This window comes from Manis pentadactyla, chromosome 4 (assembly GCF_030020395.1).
Source record: "Manis pentadactyla isolate mManPen7 chromosome 4, mManPen7.hap1, whole genome shotgun sequence".
In the NCBI taxonomy this organism is placed as follows: domain Eukaryota; kingdom Metazoa; phylum Chordata; class Mammalia; order Pholidota; family Manidae; genus Manis; species Manis pentadactyla.
This window is the reverse complement of record NC_080022.1, coordinates 158,619,770-158,645,202: the sequence shown is the minus strand read 5'-3', so window position 1 is coordinate 158,645,202 and position 25,433 is coordinate 158,619,770. Positions and strand designations below refer to the sequence as shown.

General features: G+C 36.5%; 1 protein-coding gene across 2 annotated transcripts in view; it reads right to left on the bottom strand.

Moving 5' to 3' along the window:
• Positions 1–24,321, bottom strand: part of RNF43 (ring finger protein 43) — a 60,071-nt gene extending 35,750 nt beyond the window's left edge. Inside the window, exons 1-2 of one of the 2 annotated variants that reach the window (XM_036879624.2) lie at positions 23,733–24,321; positions 22,053–22,691 (exon numbers count right to left, since the gene is read on the bottom strand). In XM_036879624.2, coding sequence (XP_036735519.2) covers positions 22,053–22,304 — 252 coding nt within the window. In that variant the 5' untranslated portion in view covers positions 22,305–22,691; positions 23,733–24,321. The remainder of the gene's footprint in view (positions 1–22,052; positions 22,692–23,732) is intronic. The other variant, XM_036879625.2, reaches the window with a different exon arrangement.
• Between the last annotated feature and the right edge of the window lie 1,112 nt (positions 24,322–25,433).

Below are 25,433 nucleotides of genomic sequence, written 5' to 3'. Positions count from 1 at the left end.
GATATCAGTTCTAGTAGTTTTGGAGTGGAGTCTTTAGGGTTTTTTATGTACAATATCATGTCATCAGCACATAGTGACAGTTTAACTTCTTCTTTACCAATCTGGATTCCTCGTATTTCTTTGTTTTGTCTAATTGCCCTGGCTAGGACCTCCAGTACTATGTTAAATAACAGTGGGGAGAGTGGGCATCCCTGTCTTGTTCCCGATCTCAGAGGAAATATAGTATTATGTTAAGGTCTTAATTAGCAAGCACCTTTGAGGGCAGGAACGTTTGTTACCTTCTGCTCCTTTGGGTCCTCTCTAGGGTCTGGCTTGGGCATTGCACTTAAGGTCTAGTGATACTGAGTAATTGTAAAGCTAAGTGGAGACATGGGGTACACTGTGGACCAAACTTCGAATTAATATGGAGTAGAGGGGCATAATAAAAAGGTGCATGAGGTTGTACATCTTTCAGAACATGTATGTGGGTAGGAAAATTGAGCTGAAAAATGAAATATCTGATCCCAGATGATAATTTCTTCCCCACTATTTATTCCTGGTCAAGGTTTTGTTTTTTTCTTTTTTCCTTTTCCTTCCAGCATCAGCCAGGTAAGAACAAGAGGAAATAATGATTTAGTTATTGCTCCAATGCTAAAGTTTGACAGTCATCCAGAGCAGGTTCCACTGTTCGTCCCTGCACGTCTTGGGCCTTAATAGCTGTGCACAGAGCACCGTGGCTCCAAGGGCCAGAGTGGGGGCCAGTGCTGGACGTCTGAATTCTAAGCGAGAGAGATGAAAGGCTTCTTCTCATGTAATAACTGACGGCCCTCAGTGCCGTTTGAACTGTTTACAGACTGAGTTAACGATTACAAGCAATGTAATCAGAAAATTCTTACCCACCCGTCAGATAGTATCAAAGAGCCCTTCCATGCCTGGCTGGAGTCCTTCCAAAGCACCTCACAGAGATGCCGACACAAAAGGAGGAGTGTTTAGAACATGTTCTCTCTCTTCTGAAGCCAGAGGAAGACAGAGTATCAGGCAGGAATCAGGTGCTGAGGGGGCTGAGTTTCCAGGACTCCTCAGGACTGGGGAAAGGGTCAAGGTCAGCACTGGGGCCAGGAGAACCAGATTCCTTTGTATGCAGTTGAAGAGGTGTAGGTAAGAGTCTTCACAGCTGGCAGCCAGAGGGTGAAGAGGGTAAGGAAACAAGGCACTTGAAATGAAGCAGAAATCGGCACTAACACATGACAGAGAAGCCCCTCAGACAGATCTATAAGGCTGGATGATTTTTCTGGGGCAGCAAACACAGGAGAGAGGGAAGTACATTGTTCTTTCTTAGGGCAATGCACAAGTTGAAAAAGAACATCACCTCAAGACTGGGATAGAATAAGATACTTGAAAAATGATAAAGAAAGTCTGGGGAAGCTAAGAAGACACCTCTTTATTGGGGTGAGGCCCAAGAGGCTGAATGACATCTGTTTGAGCTTTATCAAGTGTTGTTCACACACATACATATGTGTATTAACCATGATATAAAATGGGAAACTGGTTAACTTATGACAGAAAAATAGACTTAATACCCGTAATACCAGAAAAGCTTTCTGGGAACAGCAAATATTAAAGAGTACTCAAGCCAGGGAACACTGAGTCTAATTATTAATTATATACTAACTTATGGACTCCAAAGGAAGGTTGTAGAAGTTTTTATTTCCTTAGTAAGTACTGTTGGCCTCTGAATACACTTGAAAGTGGAACAAATGGCAGCCCGTAAATATAAGATTATTGCATATTCACTCCAAAACCATTATCACCACTACAACTCAAAGAGGGGAATACCTGTCTTCAAAATCTAAGGAGGGTTTTGGCTTTTTTATTTCCATAGATGTCCTGATGTTGAGGGAATAGACTTTATAATTTATCACAAAATGCTCTCAAAAGAAAAGCATTTTGAGGACAGTGGATACAAGTCATGCTGTCTATCCATATATGAATGTAATCATCGTTCTTATATTATGCTTCCTTGAATTTCCTTTACAGCTTCAATTGGATATGGTTGTTTTATTCTCCTGTCCTAACTTGCTGGGTAATGTTGTTCCTATGGAGCAGCTGGTGACCCACCCTGTGTAGTGGAGGATAGGCCTTCACGATAAAAGACTATTCTTCAAACCATCTACCTGAAGGTGGAGATGAACTTGACATTATTTTGATTACTGTGTAGGTCATGAAACTGATTTGATTGTTGACATTCACCTTAATGTTTTCTATCTTCTACAAAAGACCACAACCCGTGCACTTACTTGCACAATGCCTTGAATAGAAACCCAACTGGATATCGCTGGGTTGTTTCCGAGAAGCACTTCTAACATTCTTTAGACTCCTATCTACTGGGGATACTTTTTTCTCCTGGGAAAAGATTAGAGTTCAGTTTGATTGTTAGAATAGAAATCAAAATCTTGTTTGCACTGAAACTGTAGGAAGAATGGGTTAGTGGTAAGCTTGAGAGGTAAAATTACAGAAGTAAATCCCATCAGTTGATGGTGAATTTTATGAAGAAATTCCAGATAATCCCTTAGAATTTGGCCCCATACTCTTCTAGAATATAGACTCAAAGAAGGAAGAGATCATGTCTCCAGGCTTTCTTTTTAGATGGTTATCAATGACTTGATATCAGAACAAAGAAAAGTAACACACTGAATATTGTACACATGCAGAGAAATAATTTAGAAAGTTATTAGGGAAACAGAAGTGAGCAAGAACTTAGAGGGTGATATCACTGCAGTTTTGAAATATGCAGAAACACGACAGTCCAGCAGTCCTCCTTTCACTGTGCGGGTGAAGATACGCCTGGAGCACTTGCTGTTCACTGCTGATACGCCTTACTTTGTAGAGGAGAGGAATACTCAAGAAGTTCAAAGCAGGCCAACAAAAGGATAGAAAGACTTGAGATGATTCATAGGGAAAGGCAGGGGCCACCTAGATGAATCCTTCTGAGGATAACAACAGGAAGACTATGCAATAGTTAGTTCCCCAGGAACAGGACTGCTCCAGATGCACTGGCTCCACTGGAAAACCAGCTTCAACTTTAGGACTCCTGCAGGGTCGGGGGAGGGGGAAATGGTTCATTTTCATCCTCCCCACTCCTCTTACCTTCAGGGTTGTGAAAATCTATGGCGGCATAATGATTCAACTATTTTACAGATATTCCACCTTGTGTAGAGAGCCAAACTCTCCCACAGGGTTCTTGAAAAGTGGGGCCTGGTGCTGTATATCAAGGGGAAAACAAAATTCCTTTTCACTTTTCCATGTAATAGGTTTGTATGGACAGATTGACAATATATGGAATATTGTTACTAAGAAACACGCATTTCCTTCTTCACAAGCTCATTACTACAACCTCTGCCTTGAGTACCTAGCAAAACTAGCAAATATTAAACAGGATCTGAAATTCCTTTGGGGAATAATATAAAGTAATGGATCTGAGGCAGCCAAGTGATCTGTCATAGCATGACCTACCTATTCCAAGATTATAGAAAGGGTATTGTCAACACGAGGCAATATAATGTGATGGTAAGTTCCCTAGCTTTAAACTTATACATTATTCCTGATCAGAGGTCTGGATTCATGTAAGATGTATCTAAATCTACTATCATAGCAATGGCTATGAAGTTATTCATTCTTTATAATGGACAATTTATTATTGTGTACACTTGAACTCCTAGAGACAGTCATAGGTCCCGGATAAGTAAATCTATCATGGTAATGAAATCAGAAAGCTATAAAACACAAAAATATGAGCGACATTCATTTGGAAGGAAGATCATGTTACTTAGTCCCTCACCATAAAGATCAAGTGTTAAGCAAATTCGAAAAAAAAAAGATTAGACTGGTTCTGCAGCTTAAGAAAGAAAAGAAATGTGGTTTCTCTAGCTAAAGGTTTTCTAGATGATGTAGGAATGGCTGCTTAGAGACTGCTTTCCAAACAAATTTGCAAAGGGGTAACTATAAACATTTCATTGACACGTTACAGTAAAATCCTCTAGGAAGCAGCTTTACCATTGAGGATAGAGAAAACTGCAGGTGCTGTCATTTCAGTTCTTCTCTTTCATTTGCTATGTTTTTTTCTCTAAAATCTAAGCTTTCATTTGGTAGGGAAGTAAAGAGGATCTTTTTCTGATGGGAAGATACAGCTGTCAGCATGTAACCTGGCATGAGCTGCTGTCACTGTAGCTTCTAGAAAACTGTCTCCAAATGAACAATAGCAACAATACACCAACTTATCCAACAAAATGATGGTTACTTTACCACACTTATTGAGCACATACAGCGAACATGGTGCAGTACATGGCACAGAAGGGAATTAGCCTGCTCATCAAATCCCTACCTAAATGAGACTAGTGTTAAGATGGAGAACACAAAAGTGAAAACAAATTGTCAGAGTGAGAAGAGACATTTGATTTGAGCACGGGCTCAGAATTTTTAATGATCCCAAAAATGAAAATGAAAATGAAAAGAAACAGAGGTACCATTATGTAGGTTAAAGTTCTGAAGGAGAGAGCCCACACAACCGGGAGAAGAGCAGGCACAACCGAACGGGAAGATGGAAACTAAGCTCCAGCATGCTGAATCTGAGACAAGTCTGAAACAGAAAGACATCAGTTTCTGAAGAGATTAGATTTGTTTTCTGCTATGTAAAATTAACTGAAATTATGAGTGAAGAGAGAGCTTCAGAGAAAAGGATCCAGAGGGCAGACTATCCTAAAGTCACATCCATTTTGCATGTGATCATCCTCTCAATAGGCAACATTTCAAAGGCCAAATTAGCTTCAGGGTCTCCAAAGACAAGTGTTTTCAGAGACTGGACCACAGTTTGCTTAGAGGAAGTAGCGGGATTCCCTTAAAGGATTGAAATAAGTATGCATTTAGAATATATTCTATATTCCATATATATGTTCTATATATAATATGAATACCTATTCTATGTATATAGCATAACATTTATGAGTATATATATTATTCATTCTAAGCATGAATTTTCAATCCTTTATGTGTAAACACATATAGCATGTACATTAATGACCACAGTAGTTTCAGAGTTGTTGGCATAAACACTAAAAATGACGTTAATTTCAAATAATTTTCTATTAGTGGATGGCATGATACACACCATCCTTGTCTTCAATTTCCTACAGAATAGGGTGAGTTTCCTTTGGCTCTGATGGAAAATTTTCATTTTTTCCCCCATGTCACACTTACATGGTGAAAGCTAAGTTTAGAAATTTAAAAATCTGTGTGTAGACATGGTGTGGGGGATCACGGGGAGAACAGTGTATCACAGAGAAGGGACATAGTAGATGTCTGGCAACTTGCTGCACTGATGGACAGTGACTGCATTGGGGTATGGGTGGGGACTTAATAATATGGGTAAATGTAGTAACCACATTGTTTTTTCATGTGAAACCTTCATAAGAGTGTATGTCAATCATACCTTAATAAAAAATTTTAAAAAAAAGAAAAAAATCTGTGTGTAGAGATGCAGAAATTGCAGTAGAGGTTGAAAAAACAAACTCAATTGAAAAACCAGAAAGGAAAAAATATACATGTGTATATAAATGAACTTTATTGTAGGATAACCATTTAAAATCTGAAACAAACAATTCATCAACTAGGGTTACCAAGAATGTGTCCTCCCTTTTTTTTTTTTACAAAACAACACAGCAACCCCAGAAACTCAAAAGGAAACACCAGCAAGCAGCATTTTTAAAAAACTGAGTGATAATTCTACTCAGTTCTCAAATACAGCTGCTAACCAGGGAATAGGATATTATGATTAGCACAAGTTCCTTGAATATAGAAACCACAAAATAAAAGTTTGTGATTAATTTAGATTTCCAAGGACCAAGAAGTAGTACTTTTAAATTTAATCTACACTGTTGAAACCCTTTCTAAAATGTTTTGGTGTACTTTCCTGCCTGAATACATTACACTGAACACAATTTAGCCTTTATTTGGTATCCTTGGTATTTTCTAACACTACAAGGATATCATTATGGTCATTTTAGGATGAAATAATTTACATTCAGAAGTACAGGAGATTGAGCTGAATTTATAATGAATGACCCTAGGAAATTCTTGTGTTATTTCTGGAAATTCTTATATTATTTGTTTTTTTAGATCTTTTATATGTGTTTCTATCTTTTATCTCTAAGTCATATACACAGTGCAGAAAGTCCCATTTAGTTTGGTATTTATTCTATTTAATGAAATATGTCCTATAAAATTCTGTAAGTATAAGAATTATAAGACTTAAATAAGTACAAGAATAAGAAAATAATAATGTAAGGAATATAATTGGAAATAAAAACTCAAATGATCAGATATTAAATTAAGTTTGCCACTAAGATTGCCAAACTTGAACAACAAGATATCCAAAGACAGAAACCGGAACAAGTTAAACACATTTTTCAGACATTTCGACCATAGAAATGCAGGCTAACAGTCATTCATTCTTAACACCCTATTGCTTAGGATCTGAAGACTTTGTCCAACAGCGTCAATAAATGTATAAAGATATCAAGAGGTAAAGGTCAAAAAAAGAAACCATTGAACATCAAACAAGGCCGCTGGAAGTGACCCAAAACATCACATGCTGGGCTTTCCTCTTTAATGATAATAACAGTGCTATTGAGTGTTTATCTGTGCGTTTATTTCAAAGAGCTTCAAATGCCTTGCAGACATCTCTAACTAATCTTTATTAGGCCCTGGGAAGAAAACAGATTTCTACAAGAAGTACCTTCGGAGAGGAAGGACCTGTCCCAAAACCAATCGGAGGGAAAACATTGTCCTTTTCCATCTTGCACTGTACACACTTGCCTCCTGACTCCTACATCATGTTGCACTGAAGTGTTCAAAGGATAATAATGGTAACTGAGTTTGTTTCTAAAAGACTTACAAGCTATGTGTGTTTAATCATAACAGGGAACAGGTAAATAGGAAAGATGAGAAAGCCTATAATTACCTTTATCCTATTATTTACCTATTTTGGGAGAATACTTCAAATTGGTAAAGTTATTGTCTTTGGTAAAAATATTGTCTCTCAGATGGTTCAAAGTTATTGTCTATTGGTAAAAATATTGTCTCTCAGATGGTTCAAAGGATGATCTTCACCTGAAAATGATTTTCAGGCCACAAATATTTGATAGGTGCTATGACTGAAACTGCTAATTCTCATTTTTCTCTAATACTTCTCAGATGGGCAACTGGGAGTCTCGGGTTTGTGGGATAATTTCCAAGCAGGCTATAGAACCTTATCTTCCAAGCTTCAAAGAACTACATGTTGGAACCAGAACAGTATGAGTATAATGAACTGTCTGCAAGGCATTTGTAATTAGCTCCTTTCATAATCCTGAACTCCTTCCCTTCTAGCCCTTAGAAAACAGCTGTAAACCTACACAGGAAGCTTAAAGCTTCAGTATTCTGAGCAATTGTTTCAAGGTAGCAGCAATTAAAAGAATACACCAAAATTTCAAAAAGGGAAATGTAAGAGTCTTGTGTAGCATGGTTCTAGGAAATCTGACTCGGAGAAGTAAAAAACATTGAAATAGCTGCTTTGTGTTCTATCAGTGATCACCTCGTTGATCATGAAAGAAAGCTAATGGGCTTACCAAGGTAGAACAGAACAGCCACATGTACAAAGGTCCAGGGAGGAGGGCAAGTGATTCACCAAGCGAGGCAGTAACAGTACTTAAGTTCCCACCCAGAACCTATACACTATTAGTCATTCTCTGAGACATGAAGGCTACCAGTTACTATATTACGGTACTATTTAAGCAGCCTTTTTGCCTACTGATTTTGACTCTAAATCTTTGTCTTTTTAGCTACAGAAAAGTACAAATAATCTTGCTTAGCTGTTTTAGGATAATGTCAAATTGAATTCAAATGGGTTAACTGAGCCTAAATCAATAACCTACAAACTTAATATTTTTTACAGTAATTAGGTGAATAAGAAAGAACTCAAGTCTAATTATTTAATAATAATTCAAAAATAATTCTCATACCTTATTTCATTTCAGGTAGGCAGTCTACTACTATCATCCCCACTTTACTTATGAGGACACAGGCTCAAAGGGGTTAAGCAATTTTCCTTAAGGTCATAAAACTAAGAAGGATCAGTGCTGAGATTAAAACACAAGACTACTGAGAGCTCTTTTCACTGTAGGATGTTGCCACTCATTTTAGAATGCCCTTTATGTCTTATTATCATATTATATCATTATATGTGGATACTGCTCAAAGAGTACTATTGGTGGGCATATTATTGGTGATAGGAATTATGTGTTAGGCCAGAAGGCCTCCAATTACACATAAAGTTAGAAGTTAATAAAGTAACTCTACCCTAAGGGAACGCAAGAAACACTGATAATTCAAAAGGAAAAAAGTCCTCAGCAAGGAAATTAGATTGCCTCCAAAACAATTGCCTAACCAGCATTCAACTGTTGGCCTGTAACTCACGTTTCTGGGGAAAGGAGAAAACCAGGTGCACATGGTTGCTTCTCACTCCTGGAAACACTGCCTGGTGTTCTGACTTGGTGGGTGTGTTCCTGATTTCTTTTGGGTAGATCATCCTCTTCTTACTATGTGCATAAGGCACAAGGCAATTTTCAAATAACAAACTGCCAAATGATTCATCACATTGGATAGATGAAATATTGAAAACCCAGTGAATCAGAAAGTTACATTTCCTCCATTTGATATGCAGTAAAATAATTACTGAATGATATAAAAAAAACTACCTTAGAAGTCAGTGGAAGAAAGAGCATTAGTCCTTCTGAAACTGGGATATCCAAGTTTTGGGGTGCATGCCCCCACTGCTTGGGTGCCAAGTACTATAGTTTCTGGGTAGAGTTTGGCTACAGAAGAAAAATCCAATCTTCTGGCAGTGCTTACAAGGCAGGTGTAGTCAAAAGAACTTGACTTTTGATTCCATTGTCTCTGCCAGGACAGGTGGTTTGGTAGAAGTATGGAATCCTGCCAGACAGGCACCAACTCAAACTTCCCTTTAGAAAACAAAACAATTAAACATGGAAACAAAATGCCAAGTCCTGTTCAATACCTTGAAGATTGATATTGCTTGAAAAAGTAGGGCATTTTATACAACAACATTAATTTGGTTCAAGTATACACATCAAGTCAAGAAAAAAGATTACAAATATGAAAGGTCAGCTGCAGACTGAGCTCTTCCTTTATAGTTCAAGTCCTTATTCCCCTATATATAAATGAAAGGGATATTCTTACATTTCCATGAATTTTACCCATATATTCTTAGGGTGAAACAAACAAACTGTAATCTAATACCTGCATAGGGGTAACCCAGGCAAATTAGCACTGCTAATTGGAATAAAAACATTTGGCAAATGCTGCCTACCCCCACATCCTGACTTACCTTCCTAGCACAAACTAGTGTATTTAAAATTTTGTGAGAATGGTCAGTTGATGATTCTAAAAAACTACAGCATGTTAGCTCAGAAGAGAGCAAAGTAATATAAAGGATTGTTCTGGTGGCAAAGATAAGACAACTGACATTTTTACCAGGTTTGTCTTCAGGGCAAGCCTTTGTAATTGATGATGTAGGCTCCTGACCACAAGGACACCATAGTAAGGCTCCAAGGAGAGCTCAAAGAATCCTTGTGGGAGTACTACAGCTGCCACCATCAGAGCCTTTTTGGTGTTCCTGGAATTCTGTTTCCAACCACTGTTTTGTGGCTGCGATGAAGGGACTGGAAGATATTGGAAGTCTTCTAGAGCAAGGACTCTCTTCTGTGCCTAACCGCAGAACCAAGGTGAAAACAGCAAGACTGTACTCTGCCCAGGGCAAAACTCTTCCTTAATCTATCCTCTCCATCACTTAATTTTTTCGAATACATGTTTTTGTTCTAGGAAGGTAAATTAGATAATCTACAAGTGGGTTCCCGAAAAGCTTGGAGAACTCATGGATTCAGAGAAGGATATTTAAGAAGATGCCATAATCTCTGAGAACAATGCCCTATAAATGTCCTCAGTGTAAGAACCAAGATATTAAATGAATCGTGGTTCTTACCCAGAAATTAATTTCTTCAAGTTATAGTCTTAATTCTCCCAAGTAATAAATGGTCTATTCAGGCCCCGAAGATGAGGCTATGAAGCTAGTACTTATGGTTGTGCCTCTTTTTTGCCTGACTCAATTAAACAGTTGAAATCCAAAAGTAAGCTCCTCCTTCTACCTGCCAAGACCTGAGTTCAGGCCCTCAGGGTGCTGAGGTTTTCCATTATGGAAGAAAATGACATCATCAACACACCTCTGCAACAGTGGGGAATGCAGGGAATGTGGCTCCCAACATGGGTGAAATCATCAACTGCCCTGGGAGGAATCCCAAGTTACCGAGAGTTGAAGTACTGAAGGTTAAAAAGTTTTTTGTTGTTGTTTCAAGTTTATCTATAGATTTTGATATTTCCCAGTATGAGGTTTTAAAAGGACAGGTAGAATATAAGGGTTCATTTTTTAGTAAGAAACTCAGGAACCAAACATACAAGAGTTAAGCCAGAGAGAGGTACTCAGCTCATTTGTATCTTACTGGGGGTACACCCCACCAAGGAAGAACAGAGTTATATCAAGCTCTCTCCCAGCTCTGAGATTAATATATTCTTTGGAGGAACTGCTAATGTTACAATTTTGCATTCAAAATAAATTCTAGGCACTCACGTAATCCCCCAGTCTCCTCCAAACTTTCTTTGATGTCCAACAACTAAGGACAAGGATCTTTTGATTAGAAAACAATTTCTTTGGTTGGAAGAAAATTCTTTGCCGGGCGTGAACAGCAGGAGAAAGAAAAGATTTTTCTGAAGTGCAAACTAGTTGGAAACCCCCTGGGGGAAGAATCTGATTCTCAGTCTTTGAGAGGAGCGGGCCTGCCGGTACAAGCTGCCTCTGCTGCAGGCCTCTCGGAAGGCGCTTTTGTGTCTATGGTATGGCCCTCGGCAACAGCACGGCAGTCCTTGTCTTTTTTTGCCAGCGGAAGTTTTCCAACTCTGGGATATACAATGCAGAAAGTCACGCTTTAGTAACAAGGCATGGTAACTAATCAGATGGCTCCATTTCCACTTCTCCCAGATGCCTCCAGATGCTTACATGCCAGAGTTCTATCCCCCAGCTCCACACATGAACACCTACCAGCTGTTCTGAAATCTTATTTCTAGTGTTACTCATCTTATCTCTAATAATTCAACTTCACAAAGTATTTTCAGATCAGATGCATCATTCTCCTTTTACCTGTAAGACCCACACTGGCTCTAGGTTATCTCTGGCTTTTCAAGCTCTTCCAAAGGTGCAGATGTATCTAGATGTAGGTTCATGATTGAAGTCAGTGTGGGTTGGCCACTGGGACAAACTTGATGAAGGATTTAGAATATGGGTCCCTCAATCCACTAATGATATTTTAAAATATCAGAGGAATAACTCTTTTTTGTTTGTGTTAACTGAATGTAAGGACAGCATAGGACCAGAGGACTAGGAGCACAACTGAGTCTGATGCTTAGTGTTGCTACCAGTTTGTTGTGTGACTTCAAGTAATTCGGTCATATTTTTTCAACAAATTTCATCTCAGGGAAAAGAAGTAAATAAGCAAATTAAATGTCTCTTTAGTGTAATAAGTCTATTTATAGAATAAGCCTAAATCCTAAATGTTTAGGGCTGTAAAAGAGCTTAAAGATTATTTAGTTATACCACCAACCCTACCCCAACAGATGAAAGTTAAGTGACCTGCTTTTACTTTTTAAATGGTCATAAGGCACCTATGGACTTTTCATATATCCATAGAGGGACAACTAAATTTCAAATAATCTCTAACGATGATAAAAATATATGATGTGGAACATATAGTTTGTTAACTTCAGAGCAGGTAATAATCTAATGTTGTCACAGCAGATATATATAATCTTCTACAGTCAGTGTCTGTATCCCTCATAGTCTACTAAAATCAACATACTTTAGAGAATGGGAATAACAGATACTAATGATGAAAGTCAATAATAAAAATAAAAACCCTTTGTATTAGAAACAAACTTTGCTGAATTGACATGATATTCAAATGCCCTTCACCATTTAAATAGTTTATTTCTTCCTTTATGCAGTATGTGAAGAATTAAAACTGAACTAGTGCACTATCAGTTCAAACAGAACTCCCAATATGCTGAATTACATTTAAAGCTGAATTTTGTTTTAATTTTACTACAATTTAATAGGAACATCTTGCACATTTAAAAAAGTCAGTTTGCAATTTGAAAAGGAAGTCCTGGTGTTTAGTTATTAGGACTTCTAAAGAAAATGCTATAGATGAGTACTATATGTGCAGGAATATTTTTATACAGGTAATACTATAACCTACATTTAACTGATAACAGTGAAAATTAGAAGGTATAACTGCTTGGGTTGTAGTTGTGCTTTAGCTTTAAGCTACTTGAAGTTGCCCAAGTTAAATGTTATGTTTGTTTTTCTTCAGTCACAGGGGACCTTGAGACAGAATTACCAGTCATTTGAATGACTCCTGAAAAAAATGAAAAGGCATTCTAATGCATTTATGACTGCACCTCTCATTTGGCATTCATCACATACGGCTTTCTGCTGTTTTCCTCGTTGGACTAGGTAAGGGTGTTGTTTGCTGTATTCCTATAGGGCCTGCCACAGCATTTGGTACACAATAGGAGACCCACATTATAAGACACCAAGACAATCCAGTGCAGCCCTGAGTCTCAGTAAGGTTGTTGGCCTAGACTTTATAAAGAGCCTCTATTGCTTTGAGGAGATGATCTAGGACAACAGGCCATCTGTTGTGCAGTGATTCTATAGCAGAATAAATGACACATGCACCATGTAAATTAATGCAAAGTTGCAGCAAGGTATTTTTTGTTTGTTCACTCATTTAAAGTATGCCTTCTAGTTGACTAGGGATCAAAGAGGAAAGAGACCCTAGGGCAATCTATAATATCTTTTTAATGGAATGTTCGGGGGAAAATCTCTGCCAACACCTGCTTTTTAATTTCTCTGCAATGACCCCAAAAAAGTTTTAAATAAATAAATAAATAATGTTTGCTAAAAATGCCAGCCAGTAACATACAGCAGTAGATTGGCAGCTCTTTGACTGGCAACCCGCTTATCTCTCTGGGTCTATCTCTTCATCTGTAAAGTGAACTGATTGAATTAGGTGTTCTTTCTAGCTTGAAATTTGATAATTATATTTCTAACAACCTGCTGCTCTGCCCTCCCCATAAAACTGCATATTACCTTAGGAATGGAAAAGTGAATAGGACTTACTCTTGGCAGAGGGCCAATAAAGTCCTTCACAAAGTTAAAAAATAATTGGCCATAAGAAATTTAAAGTCAGATAACCAATATGATTCTAAGCAGAAGATATAAAAATGAAAGAATATGAAATCTGAATCATGTAAAAGAATTTTTTAAGTAAAAAATGGTTTTAGGGAAAAAGAATGAGAATCTGTAACCATTTTTTAGGAAATAGCAAGATTAGTAGACATAAAGCATAGGCCTTCAGTCTCATCCAAATTATTCTACAGAAATAACAATAGCAACAATTTCTCAATTATCTTACATTTATATATGCACAGTAGTACCCTTTTGATATATTAGCAGGCACAAAATTTATAGGAATATGATAACTGAATGTGCTACTTAAAATTATAGTTGTATTACAGTTGATTTCCATCATAATGGAAATATCCTAGAATTTTTTAAAAACCAGTGGTTTTGAAGATAGTTATGTTGTCATCTTGAACAACTATCACTACTCCAGATTTGGGGGTTAGTATTTCTAAATACTCTAATTTCCTATCTCCAGAAAAATGTGAGCCTTTGGGTTTACAATTTTTAAAAACCCAACTTAAGTAATTTTGACTATTTTGGTGCTTCTGGATTTGCAAATTAAACACAAATTCTAACATATTAAAAAGTATCAAACAAAACAAAGCAAAAGGTATTCATGAACAGTTACATTTAAAACCCAGAGAGAAATAAGAGTATGTAAAACAGCTTATCTGTTTTATTGTAAAACAAATAAGAAAGCAACAATAAGCCTTTAAAAAAAGATACAAAGTTTCCTATTATACCAAACAGAAATTAAAGGGCCAAAGGAATCCTACCCTAGGGAAAGCAATGGACTTAAAGGAGAGAAACCAACAAGATTAAAGTAACCAAAGTTAGTTTTACAGCCTCTGTTCTCTGAATTTAGTAAGCAAATAGACACACGGAATCACAATTGTTCTACTTATATCAAAACAAATTAGTAAAATATCCTTTATTCTTACAGGCCTTTCAGTGGAACCACCAGGATGAATAGTTGTGAGCTTTTCCCCATTGATGCACAGCTTCACTTAATACTTGGAGAGCACTGTTCCTTTATTACACAGAACCAGATCTTTATCAGACACCAATTCTTACACCTAAGGCCATCTTCCGTCAGGTCAGTCTTCTTATAATTGTATCATAATAGTGTCTGACTCCAAGTAATGTATACAAATACTTTTTTATTTAAGTAAACTGAGGTAAATTCATTTTGAGAATTTGGTTTCATTTCTTGAAAATATTGGGACTATACTCGGATAGCAACCATTAATCTGGAGTCCTTAGATCCCTACATGTGTCTCAGACCCTCTCAACTCACTGATATTTTATGCAGATAGTATGCTCGGTACATATGGTCAATAACTTTCATCACATTCTGAAAGAGGCCTGTGATTTTTTTAAAAAAATGAAAAACCACTATGGTAGGGCATCTTAAAAGCCGAGCTGAGAATCACAAGTTTAAGGACTAAGAAGGTGAGGTCCTTTGAATATATGCTAGTATCTTATAATCATAGATCTATCGCCACTACTCCAATAAATCTTTCATAGAAAACCAGAATTTCCTAAAAAAGCAGGGGTTGAGCTATCTGTTTAAATAAATGCTATATAAAAATTCCATTAAAGAAGCATCTCAAACATTGATTATAGCCATGTTTACAATTTGGAAATAACAATCAAGGAGACACTATGCTCTCAGTAGTCAGAAGAGTAAAGGATTAGAGCATGTTATGTCAAACCTAAAGCACTCATAATAATTGACTTCATGGTATACTTAAAAATATGATGAGATAAATAAATCAGTTTCATCCTAGAGTTATCTCCCAGCTGTCAGAGTTACTCAGCACTACCATAAAATTCTTTATTTTCATTCAGTAAATATTTATTAAGTACCTACTTTGTCTAAGGCACTATTCCCAAGAATACAGCTCTCTAAACTAATGAAATAATAGTCTCTGCTTTCACAGAGCTCACATTCTACTGAGGGTTCACAGACACCTACAAAAGCAAAACATTACAATATGTCACATGGCAGTAAGTTTATAAAGAAAAGAAAAAACAAAACAGGGAAGGAGAATATGAGCCCGGGGAATAGGAATAGTCTTTAAGAATAGGAGGATCTAGGGGAGGCCTTATGGAGAGAGTATATTTGATTGACACTTGGGGTGACATTTGAGAGACTAAGAGAAGAAAATACCTGGGGTATACGTAGGAAAGTGTGCAGGTGGGAATATGCCTGGTTTAACTGAAGGACAAGAAGGAGGTCAGTTACTAGAGTAGATGAGAGAAGGAGGTTAATCCTTCTCTAGGCCAGATCGTGAAGGGCCTTACAGGTCATTGTAAAGATTTGGCTTTTACCCTAATAACAATTCTCAAAAGAACAGTGAGTGCAGGGTCAGAGCATTAGCTCACAGAACTTTTTGGGACTAAAGTTGGCAAACTGCTTCACCAATAGTTTTTTGATTCAATTATCACATTGAGCAACATGATCCAAATGAAAGATATCTCAGCCATTGACAGCATTTCAGCCTTTTAGGATTCCCCCTCAATAGGACTGATCCTTGAGAAATCCACATTTTCAGACACCTTAAAAATTGTATTACTCATCTATCTCCTGCAAAGTAGATTGGATCCATCTCTGTGCAACTTTGTTCTTGGATTATTTACTTGCATGCTCTCCCCCATTATGTTTCCTTTTCTGTAAAATGGAGTAAATATCAAATTGGCTTGTAGATATTTGTGAACCACTTTAAGCTTCTTGGAAGAAAATAACTATATAAATTCAATGGAACATCATTATCAGTCTCTTCTATAATGATACCTTGCTACCAATTCTGGACAGTTAAAATAGTATATTGCTCATTATATAACATCTTTTTCCTCTACTGTACTTAGCAATTTAAAGCAAGTTAAGAGAAATAAAAGAACATAAGAACATTGCAATAAACACTTTTCAGTGACTTAAATGTAAAGGCTTTCTATTAAAAGATAAAGAAAACCATTAGCCCCAGGAATATCCTTAATATTATAGAAAAAGTAAACTATGGCTAATTTTTAGATAAAGAAAATTAACACACACACACACAACTTTATTACAAAAACCAAGGAAATGCCTACGCTCGGAATCAGCTAAATGAACACTAGCGTGTTAGGCAGCAATAGCCAGGGGCACAGCTCATTTATTATCTGTTAACCAGAGATTTAGGAATTTGAATTTACCAAAATTTTTGCTGGATTTCCACACATAGTATTGAACTATTACATATACAAATCTGCTTGATGGAAGCTTATAAAAGAGATATCTTCTTAACTTGAAAAATTATCATTAAAAATATTCTGCAGCTTCCTTCTCTCCTTTGAGTCCTAGGCTTCTAACAACAAAGCCAAATCAAGGTGGCTCTGAGCTGGGATTACAGGAGGTAAGCCCCTAAAATTGTGTACACAGAGGAATTTGTCTAATGGTGTATTTCTGACTATGTTCCAAAGTCAATTATAAATCAATTGGATTTTCTGTACTGCCATTAACATAAATAACAGAGCTCACTGTACTTTGAACATGTACACTTCTTTCAAAGGCTGGCCTCAAAGCAAAATTGCAAAATCTTTAAAGTATTTGCTTCCAAGGAACACTAACTTGAGCAATGACAGCTAAACACATGCCATTTCAAAGTTTCTTATGTCAGGTTCCTGTATTAGATAACTTAACCATAGGCTATTATTATAAAATGAAGAGAAAGGTAATAAAAGTTGTTACATTAAAAGGGAGATATTGAGTAAAAAGACATTCTGATTTACAAATATCTTTGTAAATGAAACACAAATGAGAGAAATAGAGGTAATACAGATAATTTGAAGTTAGCAGGATATAATGTATTCTGGATCAATCTCAGAGAATACTACTCATCATTTTCATCCCTTGATCTATTCTGAAAATAAATCATTTATACAAAGCCTACATTGGTACTCTGTTCATCTGTGGCATTCTTACATGTACAGAATTTTAGAGCTAGAAACACATGAACTCTAGGGTTCAAGTTCCAGCTATGCTACTTACTAACTGCATGACCTTGGCAGATATTAACACTTTAAGCCTCAGTTTCCATATCTGTAAAATGTGAAAAATGAAGGTACTGTACTTCTCACATGAAGTTATGAGGATTCAAAGAGCTAATACATGTAAGTGCATACCACAGGTATTCTATGCACTATTATATTTCAGCCCCTCAATTTTACAGACAGGGAATTTAAAGCCTAGAAATGTGAAAACGATTTTGTCCCAGATCATTCCAACTACTCAGTGGCAGAGCTAAAGTTAAGTTTAGTTTAGTCACTTTGCCAACTACAGTTTGCTACACAGCATTGTCTCTGGTTCTGGCCAAAACTTTAATTATGAAGTTTTCTCTCCCTCCCCCAAAAGTTCATTTCAGGCCCTGACTACAAATAAAATAAAAATGCAAAGATGGGATAACTATGTGCTGACTAATAGGTAAATTAAGGGGCAAGCAGAGACAGCGTGCAAGGGGGAATTTGTCAGGGGTGTTCACGTCAAGTGGCCAAATGCTGAACTAGCACAGCTCCACTGTAGGTCTGAAGCCTCAGGGCAGTACATTCTAATCTTGATCATAACTTTATCCTGGAGTCTAAGAAAATCCAGGACAACCAGCTGAGCAGGAAGAGTATGGTAGTTAAAGAATTGGCGACCTCTCTTGTACTCCATTAAGATTCTTCTGTTCTTCTGCTTTAAGAGGAAAATTAAATTTTCTTGTCCCTCAAAGTAACATTTATAAATATTTATAATGTTTATAAGTAAGAAATAAGAATTGAGAAGGAAAATAAAACCTGTAATCATTTTTAAAAGTGGTAACAACAATACTATTAGAAATAATAGAACTAAACATTGTTAAGAGGTAAACAAACCAGAAAGCTGGATAATTAGACAATGCATAAATTTCAGCACATTTTCCATCTACACTGGTATACACCAGGAGAAAAAGAATATTTAAATGAAAAATAACAGAAAGAAGTTATAATCACTATCATTTAGTCTTCTTTCTCAATCATAGCCAAGTAATTAGGAGATCTGGAAAGCTTCCTTGGCATAGATTCTTGAAATTTTTTTGGTTTCCCATTTTCCCTTTCTTTTTTATTGACATATAACACTGTATTAATTTTAGGTGTAAAACATGATTGGATATATGTATATATTGCAAAATGATTACCACAGTTTAGTTGTCATCCATCACTATACATAGTTATAATTCTTTTTAACATGGATTTTTGATGGCTAGTTAGGGAAAATACTGATTAGAGGACAGTGGAAGGCTACCCTAAATATGAAAATAAAATGGAAAACAAAGATTTTTAAAAAGTAGAAAGAAATCACAGGAGAGGAAGAGACAAGAACTTTGGCAAATGTAGGGGAAACCTAAGAAGTAGACACTTTAAATCTTAAATTTTAAATGGCAAACCCATCTGCATGGTTTCAGATCCTGCATCTGAAATGATATGGTACTGCAAAGAAGCAGCTCCACTCTTAGGCAAATAAAAAAGAAAGCAATATAATTTGGTCAGAACTAAAATGGGAGCTTGAAATAGGAAAGAGAGGACTTGAGAAATGAAGGGCATTGAGCATAGGCAACATTTCCTCTTCTATTGTGACTTTCTTCTAGTTCTCTAAAAAGAACATTCATATCTAAAATATTAAACATATCTTGTGAAATGGACAATACTGTTGGTAAAGAGAAACCTAAGCACAAAGAGTGAGTAATAAGAATCAGGACAAAAAATTCACCAAGACCTGGCCAGGATATACAGCCAGCAGATGAAGTTGAGACAAGAAAAATTATTTTAGAGACAATTTTATGATCTATTTTATTATTGAACAAACTGGGCCAAAGGATGTCTCTTTTTGTCTAAAGAAAATCAGACTTGTAATACAAATGAAAAAACCAGTTAATTTGTTCTTTATGAATTGTACATACCCTGAATTAACTGAGCAAAATGTAAATATCAGATTATCTAAAACTCTGGGAATTCCAGAAACTACAAAGTTATTATTATTTTTAAAAATATCTGTTCTCATACCTGTACATTTCCCAATGCAAAACATCCCCAATTTTACAAAGACCTGACTACATTTTTGGAGACAAACTTAACAAGCAGCTAGAATAATACATAGGTAGAAGGATACATGGAATTATCTAAAATTCCTCAAAGCCAACAGAGAAGACCGCCTTTAGATTTGTGACACCAGGGTACAGCTCTCCAGCAAGAAAGCTAAAGCACAACTCTGGGAGATACAGACAGAACTTCAGTTAAATGGAAGGCTTGGTTAACCACAGTTGAGTAAACATGAGTTGCAGTGTAACCTGAGAAGGAACAAACAGCATACATTCTACAAGTATAAACCATGTGTCCCTAGCAAGGAAGAGTTAATCAAATAGTGGATAAAGAAAAACTGATGCCTATCATTCAAAAGGCTGTTCTTGTTTTCTTTTTAAATAAAGTCTTTCATAAGTCCTGGTTATCAAGAAAATTTAGTTACTATTGGGGATTAAAAATTGATTAACAGACAATAAACCAGGACCAGTACTAAGAGTCTCCAGAGATGAATACTATAGGCTAGTATACAAATTAATGACCTAGGAAGAGCTTATGTGGACAAAAGAGGTGAAGACTGAAAATTGCTAATGAGGCAGAACTACCCACTGCAAATCCTGAAAGGCTCTGCTAAGTAATAGATACAGTGAAGTTCCCTCACAGATCCCATTCACAAGGTAAAGAATCAATATTTAAAGTATAGCAATAGGCTCAAAATTTTAGTAGTTAAAAAAAATCAGCAAGATTTATAAGAGAAAAAGGGCAGAATAAGAAAAGATATAAAGATTGATAAAATAAAAAGTGGCAAAGAGAATGGCAGCTAGTGCCTCTCATATCCCTTTCCCTCTGTGAATACACAGAAACTTAATGTAGAGCTTTGTGATTACAGAAGATGAAAAAAATTAAGAGAGGACACTATGAGCATATAATTAGCCCATTGAACATGCTGCCACAGGACATCAATAAGGCACAAAGCTTAGTGTGACTCCTAAAGACTTCAGAGATATCAAAATATGGTTTTAGAGTAAAATTATTTAGGATAAAAAATGTAAATAGAACACATTCCTTATGCTTCAGGTACTAGATAGGCAAGGTCAGGAAGGAAGTTTCCTTTCCAATTGTATTCACAATAATTTATTATTTTAATTTTTAAATATTCCTAATTCTATACTAGCATTCAAATTAAATGAATAGACTCTTATCTAAAAATTCTTATGCCTTTTTTTTCAGATCCATTCTTTCTACCTGCTTATTTTTACATAGCAGAGCCTTCCATTTCACCCACTTCTACCTCACTTATTCAAGCTTCAAAATATTGCCTAAGAAGTGATCATGAACAACCAATAAATCATATATGTGAAAACTGTGAATCTGTGTTTGGAAAAGAGTTCTATAATTCGTTAAATTTTCTCACCTTCTTTCTCTAAGTAGACACAAATTTAAATTCATACAATACTTTTGGTTCTGCTCATATCACAAAATTAAAATCTGAGCTCAGAAACTGAGATAAATCACATTTAATAACATTTTGTTACAGCAAGGAGCTATAGCAAAAAGTGTCCTTTTACAAAATGAATTTTAGTCTATAAGCAACATAATTTTATAGAATAAGACACTAGAATGACACATTAAAAAGGTCCAGCCCTTTGGGCCCTATCTTCACCAGGGGGAATGAGCAATTCGTCTTTGAAATGCTATGACCCCAGTCAGTTAATAAATTCAACACATAAAGAGTAGGCTATGAATGAGTTATAGGCAAAATTCACAGCCTGAAAGCATAAGAAACTGTGTCTGATAAACTCTGTGAGTCAATAAAAAACAGATGTTAAATTGAAAAAAATAAAATTATGTGTAGTAAAGACCAAAGTGATCAGGAGGCAAGTTTATAGCTTGTTTCCATTTTGTAATACAGTCCTCTCCATTTTGGGCTTAGAAATAGGTGCCACACGTGGTATAAAGCCAGCCGCAGCATTCAAGCTTGACTGAATTCAAAAAATGACACAGTGCTCAAATGTGCTCCAAGGGCATTCTAGATTTCAGGGTGCTGCTGACCATTAAAATCAACCTCCTTACAACTGTAAGAGGACGGATGATAACTAGACTTATAGTGATCAATTTGTAGTGCATTTGAATACTGAATTATTATGTTATACACCTGCAACTAATACAATGTTATATATCAATTTTAACTCAATATAAAAAAAAACCCAACCTCCTTAATGCTCACTTCAGATTCAAACAGGATATAAAGTACAATCCTCAGTTCAGTTAAATACAAGCCGATATAATTCATCTGTCAAAAATAGGGTCCAGAATATATCACTTGTAAAGTAAAGTCATCTTATGTGTATCTAAAGAGGCAAGGTAATACCAGAGTTAAAAATAAGCATGTGCTATTCTAAAATACAGGATTTATATATCTCTTCTCAAATATAAAATAAGAATTTGCTTTAGAATGCCAATAAAGCAATATTCTTAAAAAGTGGAATAAATAGAAAGCTAAGCAACAGAAGCTCTTGGATTGAGAGAAAAAATAATAAAGGTATATTTCAAACAGATGGAAAGTGAAATATAATAAAGTTATCCTTACCTGCATTAATTTTCCTTCTGCTGGAGTTATCTCAGCAACGCCAGCAAACACACCTTCCAAAGTGAGATTCAGTTTTCCTGTAGGGTCCTTTTTCATGGGAATCACTCTGATAATAGCTCTTTGCTCTGCTGATCTTTCAGACTCCACTGCTGCTGCCAGTACCAGTCCTGTGGGTCCAACACCTGCCTGCAGGGTGGCCATCAGCAGCCAGGGCCAGAGGGCAGCCAGCTGCAGCTGATGGCCACCACTCATGCTACCAGCTGCAGCAGTGCGCTCCGGCCGTACATACTGCTGCCACGAGCGAATTCCGGAGGCAGGTTCTCAGATCCAGACCAATGAAGGAAAAGGGAATTTATGCTTCAGTTTCAGAAAGCCACTCCGTTCTGGCCCTTCCTTTCTCTAAAATACATTCCCAAGAACAGGTGGCATTGCTGATCTGGCAGGGAAGAAAGAGGGTGTTTTCAGCCCACTTCTGCTGCAGGTATGTCATTTTCTCCCATCTTCACTATGATTAGTAAAAATATCACCACTTCTCTTTGGAATTTGCAACTTTGCTTGAGGTTGAATGTCACATCCTGAATTTTTATTATATCAGATCCCTTGGTGCTGGTCTTCCATATGCATCAAGTCGCTGAGCCACTAAACCCAATGTTAATGAACAAAACAAGGCAAATTAAGGCCATGCATAAGCTGAGAGAGAAAAACTCCAGCTCATTAAATGAAGAGATGGTCCTTTTTAAGTCACAAAATTCATCGATGGCAAAAGACTAATGATCATAGGATAATTTTTTTTTAAAGGGGAAGGAGAGGGAACAATATTTCAGGTCACACCTTAAGAGGTGTCCACAATGCTACACATGTATTCATAAAAGTTTTCACATTTAACTGTATTTCATTGTAGCCAAAGTTCTAGGCCCACTGAATTTATAGCACTTTTCACGAACTATCTAAATACCATATTTTTTAATGTTTTACCTAAATTTGCCTATACATTAGATGCTAATGTACATGTCTTCACACATTACAGCATAATCCTGAGCATTAACTTTTCCAACATTCATAATTAGAATATTCGAAAGTTAGCTTTCAAATTATTTTCCCAGTTAAAATTCATATTTCCATCTCTATATTCCTTTCTCTTTTAGGGGTTCCAGCTTTTATTCTCTTGCTTGAGAATGCTAAGCACTTTGATTTCCCATGAGATGCTTTTGGAAACTACTTTATTATCCAGATCTTATAATCTGTAATTTTCTAGGTTCATAAATAAAACAAAGGGCCATTCGTAACACGTTTTCAAATTCCTTGCGGGGGTGGGGAATAAAAGATTGGGGTAGTAGGGAGGTGATTAGTCTACAGGCTCTAAGGAGAATACCCTGAAAAAATAAAAATAAGCCTGAATAGAGCAGATCTGTGCTATTTCTAGGCACACCTGAGAATTTGGGTCTTTGTACAAACAAAATCTTACTCTAAGAATTTAAAATGTGCACCATTAAGTAAATATACATGCACGTCAACCACAAAGCCTGCTGTGTTCAGAGGTCAAGTTAAAAAAAAATTTTATAAAGTCTTCAGAATAAGTGTTGAAAAGCCAAGCAACTGAACATGAACCTATTATATAGATTCTTTTCTTTTGCTGAGGCAGAGGAAGAAAAATAAGAATTTCAAAAGAAATCTGCAAACCTGTTGCGCTGTCGGGGCCACTGGAATCCACGGGGTTGAAACAAATTCACTTATGCTTTTATAGATCCTGCTCAAAAAAGGTTTCAACTGCTTAACCAAGTACAGCTCATTCTTCCTTCCACCTTCTTACTCTGCAACCAAACCAAGCTCCCCACACTGCAGGTAGGTGCCGAGAAATTCCGCGGCCTGAAAAAATAATCCACGCAGGTCAAAGGCAGATTTTTACTCCCGGGTTAAAGCTACTGTCCCTAAGAACTCTAAAAATACTTATAGAGGATCCAAAATTATTTCTGAAATCTCCTGTCTAATAAAAGTTATTTTTTTCCACGAACAGCGTATCAAATGATCAAATCCTGAGAGAGAAAAGAAGCAAAGTAGCAAACACATCAGCAACAATTCACTACTAGGAACACAGAAAATCCCAGAGGTAGAAAGCAGTATCTCTGAACCATGGACAGACTTAGGAAGTTCTGAAGGATTCGAGTGCTTCCCTTCCAGAAAGACAATTCAGGATAAACTCCCGAGAGGAGGAAGCCTGTGGTTTGTAATTGGTGTTCTACCTCTCCCTCCCTGGGACTGAAATCACGCTCTCTACCTGCTGACACAAAGTGAGGGTGGAGCAGCTACAGGCAACCACCCCCCCCATCCCGCCCCTCCTCCCCCTGGCTGGCTGGGGCACGGCTTGGGTGCGCGCACACTCGAAAAGATGCCTTCTTTGGCTCGCTTCTTTCACAGCTCCTCTGCTCCCTCTATTGAGCCACAGACAAACTGCATCCAATTCAATCCTCAATACCTTTATTGGGGTAAGCAAGCTACCACATGTAAATTAGGGCCAAACAGGTACTAAGCAGATTCTGCATCCAAGAGAACGGAGATGGTGTTAAGAGGAAATAAAAAGAGAAAGGCAATCCAGAAGATAAAAGAATGGCTACAAGGTTTTGCAAATGTAATCAAAGGGATTCCTCTGCTCTTTCTGGGTTTTAGTGACTCTTAAGTGGCACAAAGCTAGAATAAAGTGATTCTGTGCTGTAGTGCCAATTTTTGACTGTCTTATGTGAAGGTATTATGTATTACCCTGGCAAAAACCCTGTCCACTTTATGCATAATTTTCTTCAGCTCTTACTAATTTAAATTCAGTAGCTCTTTTTCTAAACTGCCTATATGGATGGAGCTTTTAGATCAGGTTGTCAAAGATCTGGAATCTGTTATTTTCTTCTCACATCTTTGGGAGCTGAAATACTACTATGGATCATACCTAAGCCCTCAGTGTAAGATTGCAAGTTAAATCTATGTCACAAATACAAACAAACAGGTAAAATATACATGCTTAATAAGCAGAGTATAGGCAAAAAGAAAATTTTGGCTAATTACCACATTCATGAACTATAACTGTTCTGTAACATTGTTGTTGGAAGTATTATAAAAATTTCTGATACATGTTTCTAAAATTTGAATTTTCAAATCTAGCAGATTATATTTGACTATAGACATATATTTTTTGACCTGTTAACAATCTTTCCAAATTGTATAAATGTACATTATGAATGTGGTTACCACTACAGAACTGTATACTTAAAATGATTAAGATTTGTGTTATGGTTATGTAAGTTATATAGGAAGCACATAAGATTAAAATATTTTTATAAATGAATTGTACAACAAATGAATTGTACAAATTGATAAAGCATAAAATGTGGATAA